This window comes from Canis lupus, chromosome 25 (assembly GCF_048164855.1).
Source record: "Canis lupus baileyi chromosome 25, mCanLup2.hap1, whole genome shotgun sequence".
Lineage (NCBI taxonomy): Eukaryota > Metazoa > Chordata > Mammalia > Carnivora > Canidae > Canis > Canis lupus.
The window spans coordinates 17,542,612-17,562,397 of NC_132862.1; the positions used below are offsets into that span (position 1 = coordinate 17,542,612).

Here is a 19,786-nt window from a genome sequence, read left to right on the forward strand (position 1 = left end):
GATCACGCCCTGGGCAGAAAGCAGCACTAAACCGCTGAGCCACCTGGGCTGCCCACATATGCCATTTTTTTTTTTTTTTTTTTTAATTTTTTTTTTTTTTTTATTTATGATAGTCACATAGAGAGAGAGAGAGAGAGGGAGGCAGAGACACAGGCAGAGGGAGAAGCAGGCTCCATGCACCGGGAGCCTGACGTGGGATTCGATCCCGGGTCTCCAGGATCGCGCCCTGGGCCAAAGGCAGGCGCCAAACCGCTGCGCCACCCAGGGATCCCCATATGCCATTTTTAATACTACCATAAACTTCCAATTTATGCTTATGTGAGCGTTAGTAGGGTGAATAATGTCTCCCAAAGGTATTAGATCCTAATCCCCAAAATCAGTAAATGTTACTTTATTTCGAAAAAAGATCTTTGTAAATGTAATTAAGTTAAGGGCCTTGGGATAGGGAGATTATCCTGGATTGTGTAGGTGGGCCCTAAATGCAGTCACACATATTCTTAGGGAGGCCGAAATTGGAGTGATCCAACCACCAGCCAGGGAATGCCAGCAGCCACCAGAAGCTTAAAGAGGTGGGGAACGTGTTCTTCTATGAAGCCTGCAGAGGGAGTGTGGCCCTGTCTTAATTTCTGCCTGGTGATAATTTCCAACTTGTGGCACTTCAGGACTATGACAGAATAGATTTCTGTTGTTTTAAGACAACACATTGGTGGTAATCTATTACAGGAGCCACAGAAAACTAAAACAGGCAAGTAGGATTTAGTGAAAAATTATAGAAGTTCATCAGTGAAGTGGTTTTATTTCAGCCATGGACAGTAAAGCCGTAGGTAGAATAACAACAGTACCTGAGAGTTCCTTAGTTTACCAACAAAGAGGTTTCCTTGGGTATTTTCCGTCCCTATCCATATATTAGCATATGGTGATATATTAACTATTAGAATGATAGAGTCTAAAAATCCCCCCTATTCTTTCTCCAATTATTCCCCTGATTCCTAATTCCTTGTTGCCTTCAAAAGTAAACTTGACACCACACACTAACTAGAAAAACTAAAATTACAAAGACTGGTAACACCAAATACTGGTAAGGATGGAGAGCAGCAGAATGCTCAGACATTGCTAGTGGGAATGCAAGAGGAAAAATAGTCTGGCAGTTTCTTATAAAGACATGCGGACCGGTAGCATACACTTGACACAGAATCCCACTCCTAAACTTTTACTCAAGAGAAATTAATACATGTAGCTACACTAAGATTGTAGTCAGATGTTCATAGGAGCTTCATTCATACTAGTCAAAAATGGAAACAACCCAGTATCCACCAGCTGGGGAATGGTGGATAAGCAGAGCATGCTGTATCTACTCAGTGGCATGCCACTCTGCAACATATAAAAATGAACAAACTTGATACATCTAACAACACATGGGTGAATCTCAGAAGCATTACTGTATGTGAAAGAGAACAGAAACAAAGAACAAGGTGCTATACGGTTCCATTTATACTAAATTCTAGAAAAGGCAATATAATAATGATAGAAAGCATGAGCAGCAGTTGCCAGGAGTTGAGAGTTAGGGAAGAGGATTGACCAAAAAGGAGCATGGGGAGTTTTTTGGGGTTGGTGGAAATTTTCTACATTATGATTGTGGTGCTTGCATGACTATACATCTATCAAAGTTCATCAAATTGCACTTAAAATTGGTGAATTTATTGTATGTAATCCTAAATTTACTTAAAAGAGTAAGTTGAGAGATTTCAACCCAGTCCATCCAAATTATTACAACTTCTAAAACAGTCCCAGTTTAAGTGGGACATTACTGTTTTGAGAGGCCTTATCTCCCACTTTTGGTCATATTTCCTTTCCTTACTCAATAAGTAGAAAATTCTTTTTTTTTTTAAGATTCTATTAATTTATCTGAGGGGGCAGATAGAATTTATCAGGGGGAGGGCAGAGAGAGAAACAGACTCCTGGCCAAGCAGGGAGCCCGATGCAGGCCGGATCCTAGGACCCAGAGATTATGACCCAAGTCGAAGGCCAGGTGCCTCCAATGAGTAGAAAATTTTAAATAATGAGTTTTAAAATACTATTGATTAGAGGCACCTGGCTGGCTCAATCAGTAGAGCATAAGACCTTGATCTTGAGTTCCATGTTGGGTGTAGGGATTAATGTAAAAAATGAAATCTTTAAAAACAAATAAAATAAAATACTACTGATTAGTACAGTGCTGTTTTAGAATGAATAAAAGTTTTCAAAATAGATTTGCATGTTTAAAAGAGAAACAGGGACACCTGACTGGCTTAGTCAGATCATATATGATTCTTGATCATGGGGTCATGAGTTTAAGCTCCATCCTGTGCAAAGAGATTACTTTAAGAAATTAAAAATATATATATTCAGAAAAAGGAAAAAAAATAACTAGCAGCTGAAGAGGCCACAGTTATCAGTCAGTCCTTCAATCATTATTGGTATAGAAAAAACTTAACTTGAGCTTTACCTGAAGAGTGTTTTATGTGAGAAATCCTCCAGCAGTATGACAAAGATTCTTAAACACTAGAATGTGTAGCTTGTCCTTTATGGTATGACATGTATTAAATTTAGTAGTTAATCACCACAAGAAATTATCAAATATTTAATTTTTCTCTTGTTACCTACTTTGTCCCTAAAATCCTTTTTCTTCTTAACCATTCTTGGGGTTAGGGAGGCAAAGGCAATTTAGGTCCCATTCAAGCAGCCCAGCACACCTCCCTCAAGAACAGGGCCTGAGAGATGCCTGGGTGGCTCAGCGGTTGGGCACCTGCCTTCTGCTCAGCTCATGACCCCGGGATCCAGGATCGAGCCCCACACCGGGCTCCCTGCAGGGAGCCTGCTTCTCCCTCTGCCTATGTCTCTGCCCCTCTCTCAGTCTGTGAGAGAATAAATAAATCTTAAAAAAAAAAAAAAAGAACAGGGCCTGAGAGTGTGCAGGCAGGGCAAACGAAGCAGTGCTCAGATGGACTGAGTAGCCAGAAAGGGAAGCAGTTCTGGGCTTTAGGTGCCTCAGTATACCTGGCTGTCCTCTTCCCTTTATTTTATTATTTTTTAAAGATTTTAATTATTTATTTGAGAGAGAAAGAAAATGAGAGAACATGAGCAGGGGGTGGAGTAGAGGGAGAAGCAGACTCCCCTGCCAAGCAGGGAGCCCAATGTGGAGCTCGATCCTGGGATTCTTGGATTATGACCTGACCTGAAGGCAGACACTTAGCCAACTGAGCCAACCAGGCACCCCTTCCCTTTACTTAAAGCACAATAGCAAAAACACAGATTTCAGGGTAGCCCGGGTGGCTCAATGGTTTAGCGCCGCCTTCACCCCAGGGTGTGATTCTGGAGACCTGGGATCGAGTCTCGCATCAGGCTCCCTGCATGGAGCCTGCTTCTCTCTCTGCCTGTGTCTGTGTCTCTCACTCTCTGTGTGTCTCATGAATAAATAAATAAAATCTTTAAAAAAAAAAAAAAAACAGATTTCAGATTAGCCATTCAGAGCTTCACAAACCTTTCTTTGCCCAATAAGGGACTCAGGTAGATAGGCTAAGGAGATACCTAAGGAATGATGCTATGGGTCTTTCCCATCTCACTCCTCAGATCCAGGGGCTTGCTAGCATTGTGTGACAGGTGCCATGCCAGGGATTGACATCTGTCATATCTCATTCACTTTATCCAGTGACACATGAGATGTATATTTTCCCTATTTTAGGTTAACGCAATTCAGACTCAGAAGAAGTTAGACATTTAACCAAAGTTATAGATTGCAAGTGGCAAGATTGGGATTTGAATCTAAGGGTCTCTTGGATTCTTTTCCTTTGTGCCAAGATGCCTCCCACTTGGCCAAACTGGCCTGAGGCAAGTTTCACAGAGTCCCTGACAAGCCAGCCTGCTGTGGTGAAGTGTTTCCTGCATGGGTGGACACAGGTGATACCCCATAGTACTTTGGTTTATTTCCCTTGCATGAGAATTCAGCCACTGTTCATTATTTTTTCAGAACCCAATGCTGGACAGATCCAAGAAGGAATTGGAGAAGCTGTGAACAATATTGTGAAACATTTTCACAAACCTGAAAAAGAGGTATGATAGTCTATAACACTTAATATAAAGGATTTTAAAGCCATTTTTATACATATTACATAAGGCAGTAGAGAGGGCATGTTAATTTTTATTTGTAAGCTTTGTAATAGCTACAAAACATGCTTCATCGTTGCCCTCACTCAGCACCTGTTTCTCTAGTGTCTTCTTAAACATAAATGCAGCAGATTATTCTTTGGCACTGCATATTTCGCTTTACAGAGAGGAAGCCTCACGGTGTTGCTGTGTGGAGAAAATGGACTGGTTGTGGCACTTGAACAAGTCTTCCATCATGGGTTCAAATCTGCCCGCATCTTTCACAAGAATGTCTTCATCTGGGACTTCATAGGTAAATCAAAGCAGATGTGTGTTGTTATAAGGTCACTGAAACGTTTCTTAGAAAACTCAAAGATCCAGGAGTTAAAGCAAATAAAAGTTAGTGACAATGGAGTACATTTTTTGAAATAAATATCAAATTAGCTTTTCATTCAGTCAGCAAGTATTTATAGTGTCCATAATATTCCAGACACTATTCTGGATGCTTGAGATATACATCAGGGGGCACCTGGATGGCTCAGTTGGTAGAGCATGGGACTCTTAATCTCGGGGTCATGAGTTCAAGCCCTCCATTGAGTATAGAGCTTACTTTAAAAAGAAAGATAACACATCTAGAGATAAGTAAAACACAGAAATTGCTATGGTTGACAAACTTATATTCTAGTGGGGGCAGGAACCCAGACAATACACAAAGACACAACAAGTATGTGATTCATCTAGTATGTTAGAAGGCGATGGTTGATCTGAAAAAAAATAGAGCAGAGTGACAGGACATGGAGTGGAGAGTGCTCTTAAGTGGGGCAGTTAGATGCTTTGTGGACAAGGTGACATTTGAACACAGATTTTTAGGGAATTGAGGAATCAAGCCATGTGGATATCAGAAAAGAGCACTGCAGGCTGGGAGAACTGCTAGGGCAGAGGTCCCAAGGTGAAAGTGTGCTTGGCCTTTTCATGGAATAGCAAGACTAGTGTGACTGGGGCAGAGTGAGGGAGACAGAGTTAGAGGATATTGGGAGAGAAGGCTGTTTACTGCCAGAGCCAGGTGCTTGAGGAATTTCTAGGCCGTTGGAAGGACTTTGGTCTTTATCATGATTGAAATAGGAAATCATTAGAAGGCTTTGAGTCAGGAGTGAGTGACATAATATAACTTAGGTTTTAGAAGGATTATTCTAGCTTAATACTGTTCAGTATGGTAACCACTAGCTACATGTGGCTATTTAAATTTAAACTGATTTAATTTAAATTAAATTTAAAATTCACTTCTTTAGTCACACCTGCCTTACCTAGGAGCTATTAAATTGAACCTTGCAGTTATAGAACATTTCATTCATCTCACAAAGTTCTGTTGGAGTGTGCTGCTCCAGCATGCTAAATAAGCTTTGTAATCTTTATTTTGGTATGCGGTTCTTCTAGAATTCCTAGTTTTTTTAGAGGGGTGATTAATCATTTTGTGTCTTGTAAATATGGTCTAGATGAAGTAGTTGATTTTATCCAAGTTAGAATTTTTAGACAAAGAAAAGGTTGACAGAGCTAGGCCTCCAGGAGTGATTTTTTTTTTCTTTTGGAATGCCTAGAATCTTACTGCTCCTGTTTCTGATATGCATACATATCTCTTCCTCAGATTTCCTAATCAGTTCCATTTCTTTGTTTTTTGTTTTTTATAAATTTATTTTTTTATTGGTGTTCAATTTGCCAACATATAGAATAACACCCAGTGCTCATCCCATCAAGTGCCCACCTCAGTGCCCGTCACCCAGTCACCTCCATCCCCCAATAATCAGTTCCATTTCAAGGATTTTGTTGCAAAGTATTAGCCATTCTATAACCACAACAGAGGGCACCATCTTAATGGCTACTATGTATTGGCTGGTTACTCCTAGAAGATTCTTGATAGAGGAGTCCATTTTTTTTCTTTTTTGGCAATTTCCATTGCTTGAAGGTATTCTAAGGAGAGTAAACTTTCTATCCTTTTGGAATGTGGTCTAGATTAGAAAATAAACTCCTGGGAGCATATTGTTCCACTGGGAAACATGGATCTCTATAATTCCTTGTGAAACCAATGATAAAGTAATGATTTTGGTTTCTGGACTATAATGCAAAGCATCATTACTATTTCCAAAATAAACTAAGTGATTACTCTTTCTGTACATGAAGTATTAATGTGTATTGTGATATCATTCTGACTCCCTTCCCCAGAGAAAGCGGTTGCTTATTTTGAAACCACTGACCAGATTCTAGACAATGAAGATGATGTCCTTATTCAGAAATCATCCTGCAAGACCTTCTGTCACTATGTAAATGCTATTAATACTGCACCCAGGAACATTGGAAAGGACGGCAAATTCCAGATTTTAGTTTGCCTTGGAACACGGTATAAAGCCAATTCTTGACTTTCCCTATCTTTGTTATGTGTTGGACAAGAATCTAGAAGGGTGTATCATGCTCCTTCCAAAGCTCTCCCGTGGGCTTCTTTCATTCCTAGTTTTATTATGACACTACTGTTTATTGGATCCTTGCTACGTGCTGGCCCTTTGCTAAATGTATTACGTTCATTCTCTCATTTAATCCTCCTATCACTTCACTACCACACTACCTGAAGTAGCAACTGGTAACCTCATTGTGTAGATGAGAACACAGAAAATAGATGAGGCACAGCTAAGTTAACAAACTTTCCCAAGGTTATCTTTTTTTTTTTTTTTTTTTTTTAATTTTATTTATTTATGATAGTCACACACAGAGAGAGAGAGAGGCAGAGACATAGGCAGAGGGAGAAGCAGGCTCCATGCACCGGGAGCCCGACGTGGGATTCGATCCCGGGTCTCCAGGATCGCGCCCTGGGCCGAAGGCAGGCGCTAAACCGCTGCGCCACCCAGGGATCCCACTTTCCCAAGGTTATACAGCCAGAAAGAGGCAGGGCCAATGGGGATCCCTGGGTGGCGCAGCGGTTTGGCGCCTGCCTTTGGCCCAGGGCGCGATCCTGGAGACCCGGGATCGAATCCCACGTCAGGCTCCCGGTGCATGGAGCCTGCTTCTCCCTCTGCCTGTGTCTCTGCCTCTCTCTCTCTCACTGTTGCCTATCATAAATAAATAAAAAACTTTAAAAAAAAAAAAAAAAAAAAAAAAAAAAGAGGCAGGGCCAAGATTTATACCCAGTCTCATTTGAGGACTCTGAACCATTCTACTACACTGGCTCCAAAGGTAGGTAGATAGGCAGTAGGTAGTTTGGTAAGGAATTTGACACACCAGCAGATGCATATATATTTACAGTATACCACCATGTTGCTTTAAATTTAGTAACATTCTAGGGCAGCCCCAGTGGCTCAGCTGTTTAGCGCCACCTTCAGCCCAGGGCCTGATCCTGGAGACCGAGGATCAAGTCCCACATCAGGCTCCCTGCGTGGAACCTGTTTCTTTAACTATATAAAGTCTTCTCTTTAAGACAATTCCCTATCCATTTATTTTTTGAAAATGATGCACAGGAGCTGTAAATTCCATTCATTTTAAAACAACTATCACAGTTGTAAGAAATGAAACACATAGACCTTTAGAATAAGCTTGTTTTATTTTTTTTTTTAAGATTGATTTATCTATTTGGAGACAGAAAGTACAAGGGAGGGGCAGAGGGCAAGGGAGAAAGAGAATCTCAAGCAGACTACCAGCTGAGTGTGGAACCTGACACGGGACTCGATTTCAACCCTGAGATCACGACCTAAGCCAAAATCAAGAGCTAGACGTTTAAAGGACTGAGCCTCCCAAGCACCCCAAGAAAAAGATTAAGTTATCTTTGCGTGTTTGTTTCTTTCTGCAGCCCTAGAGCCCCAACAAGAGATTCAGGATGGCCTGGTTATGGCTGCTCTTGTCATGAAAGGCATGTTGTAAGGTGCCTGGCTGGCTTAGTCAGAAGAGTATGTGACTTTTAAACTCAGGGTCATGAGTTCGAGCCCCACGTTGGGTGTAGAGACTATACAAAAACTTTTAAAAAGGGGAGGGGGAAGGGGAAAGGCATATTGAGAGATGCTCAGTAAAGATGTCTTAGATACTTAGTGACAGATAATTAACGTCAAGACACACCAGAGGTTGAGATGTTATCCTCCTGGAACAACTGGTTTATAGAACTAAGTTCTGTATTTCTTCATAATAAAAGGGGCCAATTTCAGCTATGCTTTTAAAATTCCTTTTGAGGGGGTAGCTCAGTGGTTGAGCGTCTGCCTTCGACTCAGGGCGTGATCCTGGGTCCGGGATCAAGTCCCACATCAGGCTTCCCACAGGGAACCTGCTTCTCCCTCTGCCTATGTATCTGCTTCTCTCTGTGTGTTTCTTGTGAGAGAGAAAGAGAAAAAGAAAGAGAGAAAGAAAGAAAGAAAGAAAGAGAGAGAGAGAGAGAAGGAAGGAAGGAAAGAAAGAAAGAAAGAAAAAAAGAAAGAAAGGAAGGAAGGAAGGAAGGAAGGAAGGAAGGAAGGAAGGAAGGAAGGAGAGAAGGAAAGGAAGGAAGGAAGGAGAAAGAAAAGAAAGAAAGAAAGAAAGAAAGAAAGAAAGAAAGAAAGAAAGAAAGAAAGAAAGAAAGAAAGAAAGAGAAAGAAAGAAAAAGAAAGAAAAGAAAAGAAAGAAAGAAAAAGAAAGAAAGAAAGAAAGAAAAGAAAGAGAGAGAGAAATATAATTTCTTTGGAGGGACGCCTGGGTGTCTCAGATGGTTAAGCATCTGCCTTTGGCTCATGATCCCAGGGTACTTAGGATGGATCCCCACATTGGGCTCCCTGCTCAACTGGGAATCTGCTGCTCCCTTTCCCTCTGCCTCTCCCCCCTTTCCACCTGCCCACTCATGCTCACTTGTGCACTTTCTCAAATAAATAAAATATTTTTTAAAAATTAAAAATAAAATTCCTTTTGAACATGATCCTTATCTTCATTTATCTCTTTACTGATCTGACTTATTAGACCAGTGCAACCCCTATTTTGGTTTGTAAAATCTACTTAGTATTTTTCTGCTTTGATTTTGTTCCTTGTTACATTGTGTCAGTTTTTTTTTTTAAATGCTAATCCCAACTGTTTAATGTAGTCAGTCTTTCTTCCCAAAGAGTCAGTATATTTGGGCATACCTTGCCACAGATGTCTGAGTATCACCCTAGTAAAAAAGAAACACAAAATGACATTTAACCAGCAATTTCCAAATTCTTGACTTTGGTTTCCTCTCTGCTGACTTCAGAACTTGCCTAGATTTTGCTCCCTCCAGCCCTACTCCTTCCCATTGAAATCTTTCATATGTGTGTTCTGCAGCAAGGTCAGCAGGGCTCAGGACTTCTTTTTCTTTGAATCTGTAGGGATCGCCTGCTCCCACAGTGGATCCCACTCTTGGCTGAGTGTCCTGCCATTACCCGAATGTACGAGGAAAGTGCCCTCCTGCGAGACCGCATGACTGTCAACTCTCTCATCCGCATTCTGCAGACCATTCAGGACTTCACCATAGTCTTGGAAGGATCACTCATCAAAGGAGTGGATGTGTAACCCAAATGACTAGAAACTCTCAGTCCAGACCCCTTGTTCCTGAACCTTCCCCAGCTATGGGGACTGATTTGGACTTGTCTGACAAGGTAGTGAGTCACTGCAGGGGCATCATGCAGTATTCCCCAATCTGAATAATCCTCACACTGCAGACAAGGCAAAATGCTGTATTGTAGTTCATTTGAACCTGGAATTTAGTATAAAATAGAGTATTTTCATGTGTTAGATGTGTGTAAATATGCTATCTTCTTTAAGAAATTATATTACTCTAATAAGATACTTTTCTTAGATTGAATATTCCTGTGACTTAAAATAAGTAGCTCAACCGCATTGGGAGTTGGGGAGGGGAAGAGTGGTGCTAGCCAGGAAGAAGCCAGTAAACATGTAATTACAGTGCAACCCAGTTGGGCTTTTTTTTTCCCTCCAGGTATCACAAAGGAACCCAGAATGCATTGTTACGTCATCGCCATCCATCCTGGCGAGTCCAATCCTTTGTATTGTGAATGTAAACAGCTTTACCTACTGTATGTGATAGTCCTCACTTCTATTTTTAAGTTACACATGGTTTCATACATTTGAATTGAGTCATTTTTCCAGTCTTTTGGAAAAATTTTTCCACCGGCACAAGATAATGATACAATTCAAATATTTTAAATACTGGACCCCAGGAGCTTGGCTGAACTGGAAAGAGAACACAAAGCCCCGAGAAGTATGTTAAATTGTAGGATTATAACTTCTTTACACTTTGGAAAGATTAGCCTAGACTAGCTTCATTCTTGGCATTTTTATTCTTGTTATGTGAGGTACTTTGAAGAGATGTGAATTTCAAAGTGTTGATCTCCTAGTTATAAGAACTGCAATCGGCAGTTTGATTCTGGACTGCTAATTTGGCCATCTAAACCCTGCAGCAGTTCCTTACCTCCAGGATAATCTCCAACCCTGTCTTTGTTAGGTTCCAGCAGCCCCCCTTCCTGAGCCCATCCCCCTCTCAGGAAATGGAAGGAATGTCTAAGAAGGAGGAGGGCTCTGTGTAGCTTGGAATGTTTTTGTGAAAGTATTTGTTGACCATGATAATGCAAATAACTGGGAAAGAGAAAGAATGAACCCTTTCTGGGTGTTTCAGGGCAAGTTCTGTGTTCCTTTTTAAGAAGGGGTAATAATATAAAACAACTGGCCCAGAAAAGGTAACAGCTAGGAAAGCATAGATGGACAAAAATGGAAGCAGAACAAGAGGCAACAGTTTTGAAAGACCAAACATTGTAACTTTCCAGCTTGGTATTTTATAAGGAAGTTAAATAAATGTGGTGTTAGCTCATTACCTTAAGTCTTCATTTATGGCAGGTCCTGTAACTAATTAGGCATTCACACGTTGTTAGCAGTGAAATTGCCTCAGCAGAGCTCTGGGTTTTATTCCCAGTTGTGGCTGAGAAGCAAAGCCATGGCCTCTCAGGACCTTTGTACAAACTTGAGGGTCCTGGGCTTTAGCCAGCAGTGTTGTTTCCCTTATTTCCTTGAGGAAGAAGGTAATGAAACAAGTGCCTCACTCCCTTTATCAAACACTGTATTCGGCCGGGGTAACCAAGGCGCATCCCCTTTTAATATGTGACTTAGTACTTGCAGAGCAGTGTGGGAGTTGAAGGCAGCATTTAGAAACCCATGGAAAGGGTTTAAGAAGATTATTCTGGGTGACCTGGGTAGACTGGAGATTTGTTCTCCTGGGGCAAAAGGGTATCTGCATTGGTGTAGCTCTTCCAGGGACGTGGAAAGTCTGTCATGGGAGGCATCCAGACCTATTTCCCACAGGGTTCTTGTGTTGCAGTCATCAGAAACCATAGAATGATCAGTGCAGAGTTTTATTCTTACTACTTTTCTCATAAGGCCGTATTTCTGGCACACACTGGGCAGCTGAGAGATGACCTAGGTTAGCATGCTAGCATTGAGTCATCGTTTTATAGATGGGTACACTTGAGGATCAGAGAGGTTAAATACTTAGCCCCACAGCTGATCAGTGACAACGCAAGAGTCTAGAACTCATGTCTTTTATTACACCAAAGCTCAGAGGCATTCATGTTAATAGTCTTTCTACCCCTGGATCCACCCAAACAGCTAGTAAATACGTGTTAATATTCATTTATAATAGTCGTTTATAAGAATTAACATTCATTTTAACAGATTGTTCTCAAGTGGTTGAGAATTATAGCTGTTATAAAAACTGGGAGCAAAATTGGATTTGGGGCCTGTGAATAAAAACATTACATTAAAAAGTAGTACCCCCAAAAAAGTTATACCTAAAGCCTTATCCCACTTTGTGTAGTATGACCATAACAGTGGAAATGACCAATTTCAAAAGAAATAGTCACACCAGAATTGACACATCCTCTAGAATGCTGGGCCCTCTAAATTGGTCCCCTTGGAAGCCCATATACTTATTCCAGTGATACAGCCAGGGCTCCAAACAGGTAGGGACCTCCTTGTGAGCTGCTTGAATAGCCTACAGCCCATTCTTCTGAATATTGGCCAGTTATGGTAAATCTCAGGCTTTCAGAAGAAATTTCATATTTGGAAACAAAAAGTCCTTAGGATCCAAGCTAATGAATAAAAAGGATGCTTATGCAGAGTTTGAGGTCACAAAAGAAACAACTCTGAAGAAATAAGACTTCGTTCTTATGTGGCTTATCACTGTCTCTAAGCCAATACCAGGATATTTTGAACAGGACAGTAGCAGAACCCTTACCAGAATAAGTGTATATAGCTAACTTTTGGAAGGACCGTACCCAGTTAGAGGTATCCTTTTTGCTATATTAATTTTTTGAATTAGTATGTTGCTTCATAATCACACCTCAAAGTTAAAGTTAAGTAAAAAACAATTTTATAATTGACTTTTTTTTCCTCAGAATAAATTAAAAGTAATGCCTGGAACCATAATTAGTATTTTCACATAATAATAGCTTGAGAGGAAATTGTTTTAAAATGAAATAATCGATTAAAAAATAATAATAATAAAATGAAATGAAATGAAATAATTGCCAAAAATGTTCCCTCTTGAAACATCTGATTTTGAAGTGTTTTCCAAATGTCCCAAACCTCCTAATGGGAAGCTTTCCGACGGTGGCACGACACTGTTGTTGGTATATTACGTGTGACTCTGGAAAGCAGTGCCCTGGTTGGGGCTCACGAGCACCTTAAAGATGACCCAGGCTCAGTGTGGAGTGGCATAAAGTGGGGTTCTGGTTGGCCTACAGGGAACAAAAGTTCTTCCTCTTTCCCACTGGGATCAAGAATTTGATATAAGAAACCTGAAATGTGCAAAAGTTTGCAGTTGCCTCTAAAATTTATTTTAAACCTCTCACACGTTTTTGAACCTTTGTGACTCTGTGGTATTTACTTTAACCTGCGTTTTTAAAAAAGAATTGTAATGAACTGTCACACTACGTGAATGATACAGGGGAAATACTGAATTGCTTGTTTTTCCTTTTTTTGAAATAAAGCACTGTGGTATGTGAATTTAAGTGAAAGAGGGGTAGAGACTATACTTAACAGTTTATGTGTAGTCTATGTTGACACCTCTAAGATATTTTGAAACATGAGGCAACAGACGAGGACCTCAGATCCCCAGGGAAGTATTTATTTGACAGCATTGAGAGTATAGCGCTTAATTGAAATATCTTCTTTCTGCTAAGATTTATGATCTTTCAGTAGATTTTCATTTTGAGAATTGTGAGTATTTTCTCTGTGAGGTTTGCAGAAGCTATCCTTTTCACTATGTTGAAAGGACAATCTGAACCTTAGCTATTTATAGTTCAGTATTAACACACCTTCATTGAGAATGGTCTCGAGCTCCTCTCTACTTTTATAAAGTGAATCCTGTTCCCAAAGTCATCAGTTTGTTTTGAAGCCCCTCCCTGTTCCTTACATAAGTGTTTGTTACACCACCATTTAGCTTATAAGGAGATGGAAACAAATAATAAGCTTCTAGGTCCCTTATTCCTATTAAAACACATTTATAAATCTCTTGGATTTCCAAGCCTTTTTGAAAAGAGTGCTGATGATGTGATCGGAGGAATCCAAGAAACTCCTACTCCCAGATCTTCCTTGAGCTGATCATCCTCTCAAGGACAGAGTAAAGCTTAGCTCCAGAAATGTATCACATTGAGCAGTTGACACCAGAGTGAGAAAAAATATGTATCAAAAAGTTTCTCCTCATTTGAAGGAACCCAGGGCATCCTTGGGTTATGGTAGGAGAGAATCTCACTTCATCCATTTTCCTGAATGTATATGTATGTGGCTCCGGTCTAATCCAAACCAAATCTTGTTGACAGTAGAGAGGTATGGTAAGGAGTTCTGTTGTCAATCAAATGAGGGTGTTAAACATAGAAAAAACTCTCTGTGTTACACTTGAACCCTGTATAAATGTACCCTGTGTATCTTTTTAAAAAATGAACATTTCTGCATTTAAATTATATTGTGTTTCTTTGTATTGTTAACAATGCATCAGAACTGGATTTTTTTTTCCTCATCTGAACATAATATAAAATTTAAAGAGTATTGTGATATCAAGCACTTTAACATACATATCAGAGAAACTGACGTGGGTTTTTCAGGTTTTGGAGTACATTTAAATATGACTTTTCATGCTTTGTTCTTTACAAATAAAACTGTGGGGTTGATACTTTGTTTTGCTTTGTTATTATACAATCTTAATACTGAGCGGCAAGGGACTTCAAAAGTAGAGAAACAAACCGAAACCATTATATAGTAAACATACAGCCTGCTGTGCAACTGGTTATCCAGAAATGGTTAATGGTTTTAAAAAAATTTTTGAAACTACTTCACACCATACGGAATAATCAATTCTTGACCTAATAACCTAAATTAAAAAGGAAAAACAAACGTTTTAGAAGAAAATACAGAATGTATTTATGAACCTGGAAAAGGGAAAGATTTCTTTTTTTCTTCTTTTTTTTTTTTTTTTAAGATTCTATTTATTTACTCATGAGAGACACAGAGGGAGAGGCAGAGACATAGAGGAAGAAGCAGGCTCCATGCAGGGAGCCCGATGTGGGATTCGATCCTGCAACTCCAGGATCATGCCCCAGATTAAAGGCAGGCGCTCAACCGCTGAGCCATCCAGGCGTCCCAAGGGAAGGATTTCTTAAACAAAACACTCAAACATAACTACCATTATAGTCTACGATAAAAATAGAAAGCAAAGATTCATTGGCTACTCACTGTAAGCATTACTTAAATCGTTGCATTAAGTTATGGACACCTAGCATTTTATTTTTATTTTCACACATGGCATTTTAAACATCAAATTCCTGCTGTTACAGAATTTTTTTTTTTTTTTGGATTTTATATTCTAATGGAAGAGTTACACAATAAACATGAGAAGTAATACACATTGTAGTTAACAATAAGATAACAAAGAAGAGATTGAAAGTGTGATTAGGGCTGCCTGGAGGGGGACTGCAATTATAAGTGGGTTAGCCAGAGAAGGCCTCCTCACTGAAAATGGTTCCAGGCATTACTGAAATTGGGAAAGTGCAGGAGAAACAAGTTAGGATCAATATCAAAAGCTTATGTTTTGGGGGCACCTGGTGGCTCAGTTGATTAAGCATCCAACTACTGATATGGGCTCACATCATGATCTCGGGTGATGAGATCAAGCCTCGCATCAGGCCCTGGGCTTAGCGGAGTCTACTTCATTCCCTCACCTTTGGCTCCTCCCCACATGCTGTCTCTCTCTCCTCCCTCTCTCTCATAAATAAATCTTTAAAAGGTAAAAACAAAACAAAAAAAAAAGCTTACTATTGGACCTAAGTTTAGAATACCTGTTAGATATCCCAGTAGAAAAGCTTAGTAGGCATTTGCATATGTGGATGAGGATTTGTCAGTGTCCAATCAAGAGACAGAAACCACACAGCTATTTGAAGAGAGGTGTTTTTTAAATTTTTATATTTTTATTTTTTTAAGTAAGCTCTATGCTCACTGTAGGGCTTGAATTAATGACCTTGAAATCAAGTTGCATTCTCTACCTGCTGAGCCAGCCAGGTGCCCCAAAAGGGGTGTTTTAATGTAAAAACTGGGATCACTGGGTGGCTCAGCAGTTTGGCCCCTCCCTTCGGCTCAGGGTGTGATCCTGGGGTCCTAGGATTGGTCCCACGTTGGGCTCCCTGCATGGAGCCTGCTTCTCCCTCTGCCTGTGTCTCTACCTCTCTGTGTGTCTCTCATGAATAAACAAAACCTTTTAATAATAATAATAATAATGTAAAAAACTATGTATGAGAGTTCTCCCCAGAAACAGAACCAAGAGATGGTGTGTGTATGTAGAGACTTTAAGGAATTGGCTCATGCAATTGTAGAGACTTGGTAAATCCAAACTCTGCAGGGTAGGCTGGCAGGTCGGGCACTCAGAGAAGACTTGCAGTTCAAGTCCAAAGGCAGTCCTCTAGCAGAATTCTTTCTTGCTCAGAGGTCAGTGTTCTGTTAGACCCTCAAATGATTTGTTCAGCCCCACCCCCCCCCCAAGCTATGGAAGGGTAATCTGCTTTGCTTGAAGGCCACCAATGTAAATATTAATTTCACCAAAAAAAAAAAAAAGTTTTCATAGAAACATTCAGAATAATATTTCTATTTTAATATTTATTTATTTGCAAGAGAGAGAGCATGAATAGCAGGAGGGGCAGAGGCAGAGGGAGAAGCAGACTCCCCACTGGGCAGGGAGCCCAAAGCAGGACACAATCCTAGGTCCCTGGGATCATGACTCAAGCTGAAGACAGATGCTTAACCAACTGAGCCACGTAGCCATCCCCAGAATGATTTTGATTAAATATCTGACCACCATGGTCCAGCCAAATTGATACATAACTTTTAACCATCACAAACTCTAACAAGAAATAATAATGATTTGCTACCAAGCAATAAAAAACTCAAGAATACAAGAATTAAAAAAAAAAAAAAAAACACAAGAATAGTATCTATATGAGTAGCTTACTAACCCTAGGCCTGAGGCCAGCCCAAACCTAAAATGCCCCATTTCCCTCAGGCTTAGGGCCAGATTTTGTTAGGCCACAACCATGGTCCATTAGATGTCAAAAAAGTTAACTGAAATGCTGCACTAGTGGCACTTGTGAATCTGCTGTGAGGTGCCATATCCGCAGGGAGGTACCATATCCCAGAACTTGCTGGGAGGCCATCCATGGAAAGGTACTGTGCCAGTAAGACTCACCGGAGAGCCACCCAAGGGAGTGCCAAACAAGGGTGGCTGCTGAGCACCACAAGGGCCAGGAGCTTCCTGCCGCAGGGGCTCGCAGAGCGGAGCACAGCAGAAGGGGGGAGGGTTCCCTCCTCAGTGCCTCTCCAGTGCGTTCCACTGGCAAAGGTTCACACTGGGCCATCTGGCAAAGGAGAAATGTTTACAAGAGGGCCTAGCTTCATTGTTGCAGAACAGGCAATAAAGGGTAGATTTGGAGCCGAGCTGCAGTAAACTGATAACTGCCCCAGTTCCTGATGTTCAGTTACAGAAGAAACAAAGGAGGGGGGCACGAAGATGCAGAAGAAAAAGATGAGACGATTAAAGCAAATATCTCCAAACTTTATGGTGCAATGCTTTACAGACCTGTCTTCCATGTCTATTTGAACTTGGTCCAGAGCTATCTACGCAGTTTTCATAACTACCCTTTAAAATATTAACTTTAGGGGATCCCTGGGTGGCTCAGCGGTTGAGCACCTGCCTTCGGCCCAGGGTGTGATCCTGGAGACCAGCGATCAAGTCCCACGTCAGGCTCCCTGCATGGAGCCTGCTTCTCCCTCTGCCTCTATCTCTGTCTCTCATGAATAAATAAATAAAATCTTAAAAAAAAAAAAATATATATATATATATATATATATATATATATATATATATATATATATATATATATATATTAACTTTAGGGCAGCCCGGGTGGCTCAGCGGTTTAGCACCTCCTTCAGCCCAGGGCGTGATCCTGGAGACCCGGATCGAGTCCCACGTCGGGCTCCCTGCATGGAGCCTGCTTCTCCCTCTGCCTGTGTCTCTGCCTCTCTCTCTCTCTCTCTCTCTCTCTCTCCCCCCCTCCCCCTCTCATGAATAAATAAAATGTTTAAAAATAAATAAAATATTAACTTTAATTTAAAAATATTGATTAACTGCAGTTAAGGTAGGAGGCTTTTGTAGTCTAAGAGAAAGAAGATCACAGGGGTAGCAATGAAGGTGATAGAAGGGTACTGCGTATATTTTAAAACTAAAGCCAAAGATGGGGATCCCTGGGTGGCGCAGCGGTTTGGCGCCTGCCTTCGGCCTAGGGCGCGATCCTGGAGACCCGGGATCGAATCCCACATCGGGCTCCCAGTGCATGGAGCCTGCTTCTCCCTCTGTCTGTGTCTCTGCCTCTCTCTCTCTCTGTGACTATCATAAATAAATAAAAAATAAAAAAAAAAAGTAAAAGCAATCTACTTTCCTTTAAAAAAAAAAAAAAAAGCCAAAGATGGTTTCCTGATGGTTTAAATGTGGGGGATGAGCGAAAGAAAAGTCAGGAATGACTCTAAGGATCTTGGCCTGAACAACTGGAAGGATGAAGCTAGAATTTCTGTTAACTGAGATGAGTTAAGGAAGTGGGGAGAGGGATGCCTTGGGTGGCTCAGCGGTTGAGCATCTGCCTTTCGCTCAGGGCATGGTCCCCGGGGTCCGGGATGGAGTCCCACATTGGTCTCCCCGCAGGGAGCCTGTTTCTCCCTATGTCTCTGCCTCTCTCTGTGTCTCATGAATAAATAAACAAAATCTTTAAAAAAAAAAAAAAAAAGGATGTGGGGAGAACTGGCTTTGGAGACAGACCAGAAGTTCAAGTTTGGACATATTAAATTTCAAATATTAATTAGATATCCAAGTGGAAATGGTGAACAGGAAATTGAATGTCTAAGTCTCTGGATTTTGTGAGCAATTGGACTTCAGATATAAATTTGGGAGTTGCCAGCATGTATAGATGGAATCTAATGTCTTAAAACTGGATGACAACATAAAGGGAGTAGGTTATTAAGTAATCTCCCAAAACATTCATTTTAATTCCATGATATGGATACGGCAAGACTTGTGTAACATTTATTAGATTTACCTCTCAATTTTTTCACCATTCTGAAAAATACTATGATGAAAAACATCTACATAGCTCCCAATTCTTTCACTATTCTGAAAAATACAATAATGAACAAAAATCCTTGCTTTGTGAGAACTTACCATTTTTGTAGGTCAGAGGCAAATGACGACTTTACATGGTTCAACCTAGTATTTGTGATTGCTTCTTTTGGTTCTTTATCCTGATGTGTTATAATTTGATTAAAATAGACACTGTAACCTAGATGGAGCAATTAATCTCTGGTCTGCAAAGCCTAAAAATAAATCACTCTAGATAGAGCTACCATGTGGGGCCACATGTTTCCTAAACTCCAGTAAAACATAATTCTTAGGTCTATTATTTACCTACTCATAACTTGTGTTCTTAAATGACCCCAAAACTTTTCCTGGATTTTTCATTAACATCCTAATCAAAAATAGCAGAGCTTCAGAACATATGAAATAAAAACTGGTGGAATCAATGAGAAAGAAACAAAGACTCAAGTATAGTAGGAAAAGCATTCCTTTCTCAATAACTGAGTAAATAGATAAGGAAATCAGTAGAAACATAGAGGACTTGGACAACACTGTCAACCAACTTGACCAGATTAATATTTATAGAATATTTTCACTAACAGCAGATACAAATTCTTTCCAAGTACACAAAGAATACTGACCAAGACAGACTATATTTGAGGCCATAAAATATATATCAATAAATTTAACAAGATTCAAGTTGTATAAAACATGTTCTCTGGAGACAAGGGTCAAAAAAATAAATCAAAAGTGAAAGCAAAATGAGCATCTGAAGCAGCTCTTAAAGATTAATAGCACTGAACACCTATAGTAGAAAAAGGTTTTGGGGGCACTGGGGTGTCTCAATTGGTTAAGCATCCAACTCTTGATTTCAGCTCAGGTCATGATTAGAGGTTCATGAGATCGAGCCCCAAGTTGGGCTCTGCACTGGGCATTGGAGCCTGCTTGGGATTTTCTCCCTCTCTGTCTGGCTCTTCC

The 19,786-nt window shown here is 40.4% G+C and overlaps 1 protein-coding gene across 6 annotated transcripts in view; it reads left to right on the forward strand.

The window, feature by feature from the left end:
• Positions 1–14,311, forward strand: part of DENND5B (DENN domain containing 5B) — a 199,930-nt gene extending 185,619 nt beyond the window's left edge. For all 6 annotated transcript variants that reach the window (XM_072798441.1, XM_072798442.1, XM_072798443.1 and 3 more), the window contains 4 exons: positions 4,007–4,089; positions 4,309–4,435; positions 6,340–6,514; positions 9,462–14,311. In XM_072798441.1, coding sequence (XP_072654542.1) covers positions 4,007–4,089; positions 4,309–4,435; positions 6,340–6,514; positions 9,462–9,645 — 569 coding nt within the window. In that variant the 3' untranslated portion in view covers positions 9,646–14,311. The remainder of the gene's footprint in view (positions 1–4,006; positions 4,090–4,308; positions 4,436–6,339; positions 6,515–9,461) is intronic.
• The last annotated feature ends 5,475 nt before the right edge of the window (positions 14,312–19,786 follow it).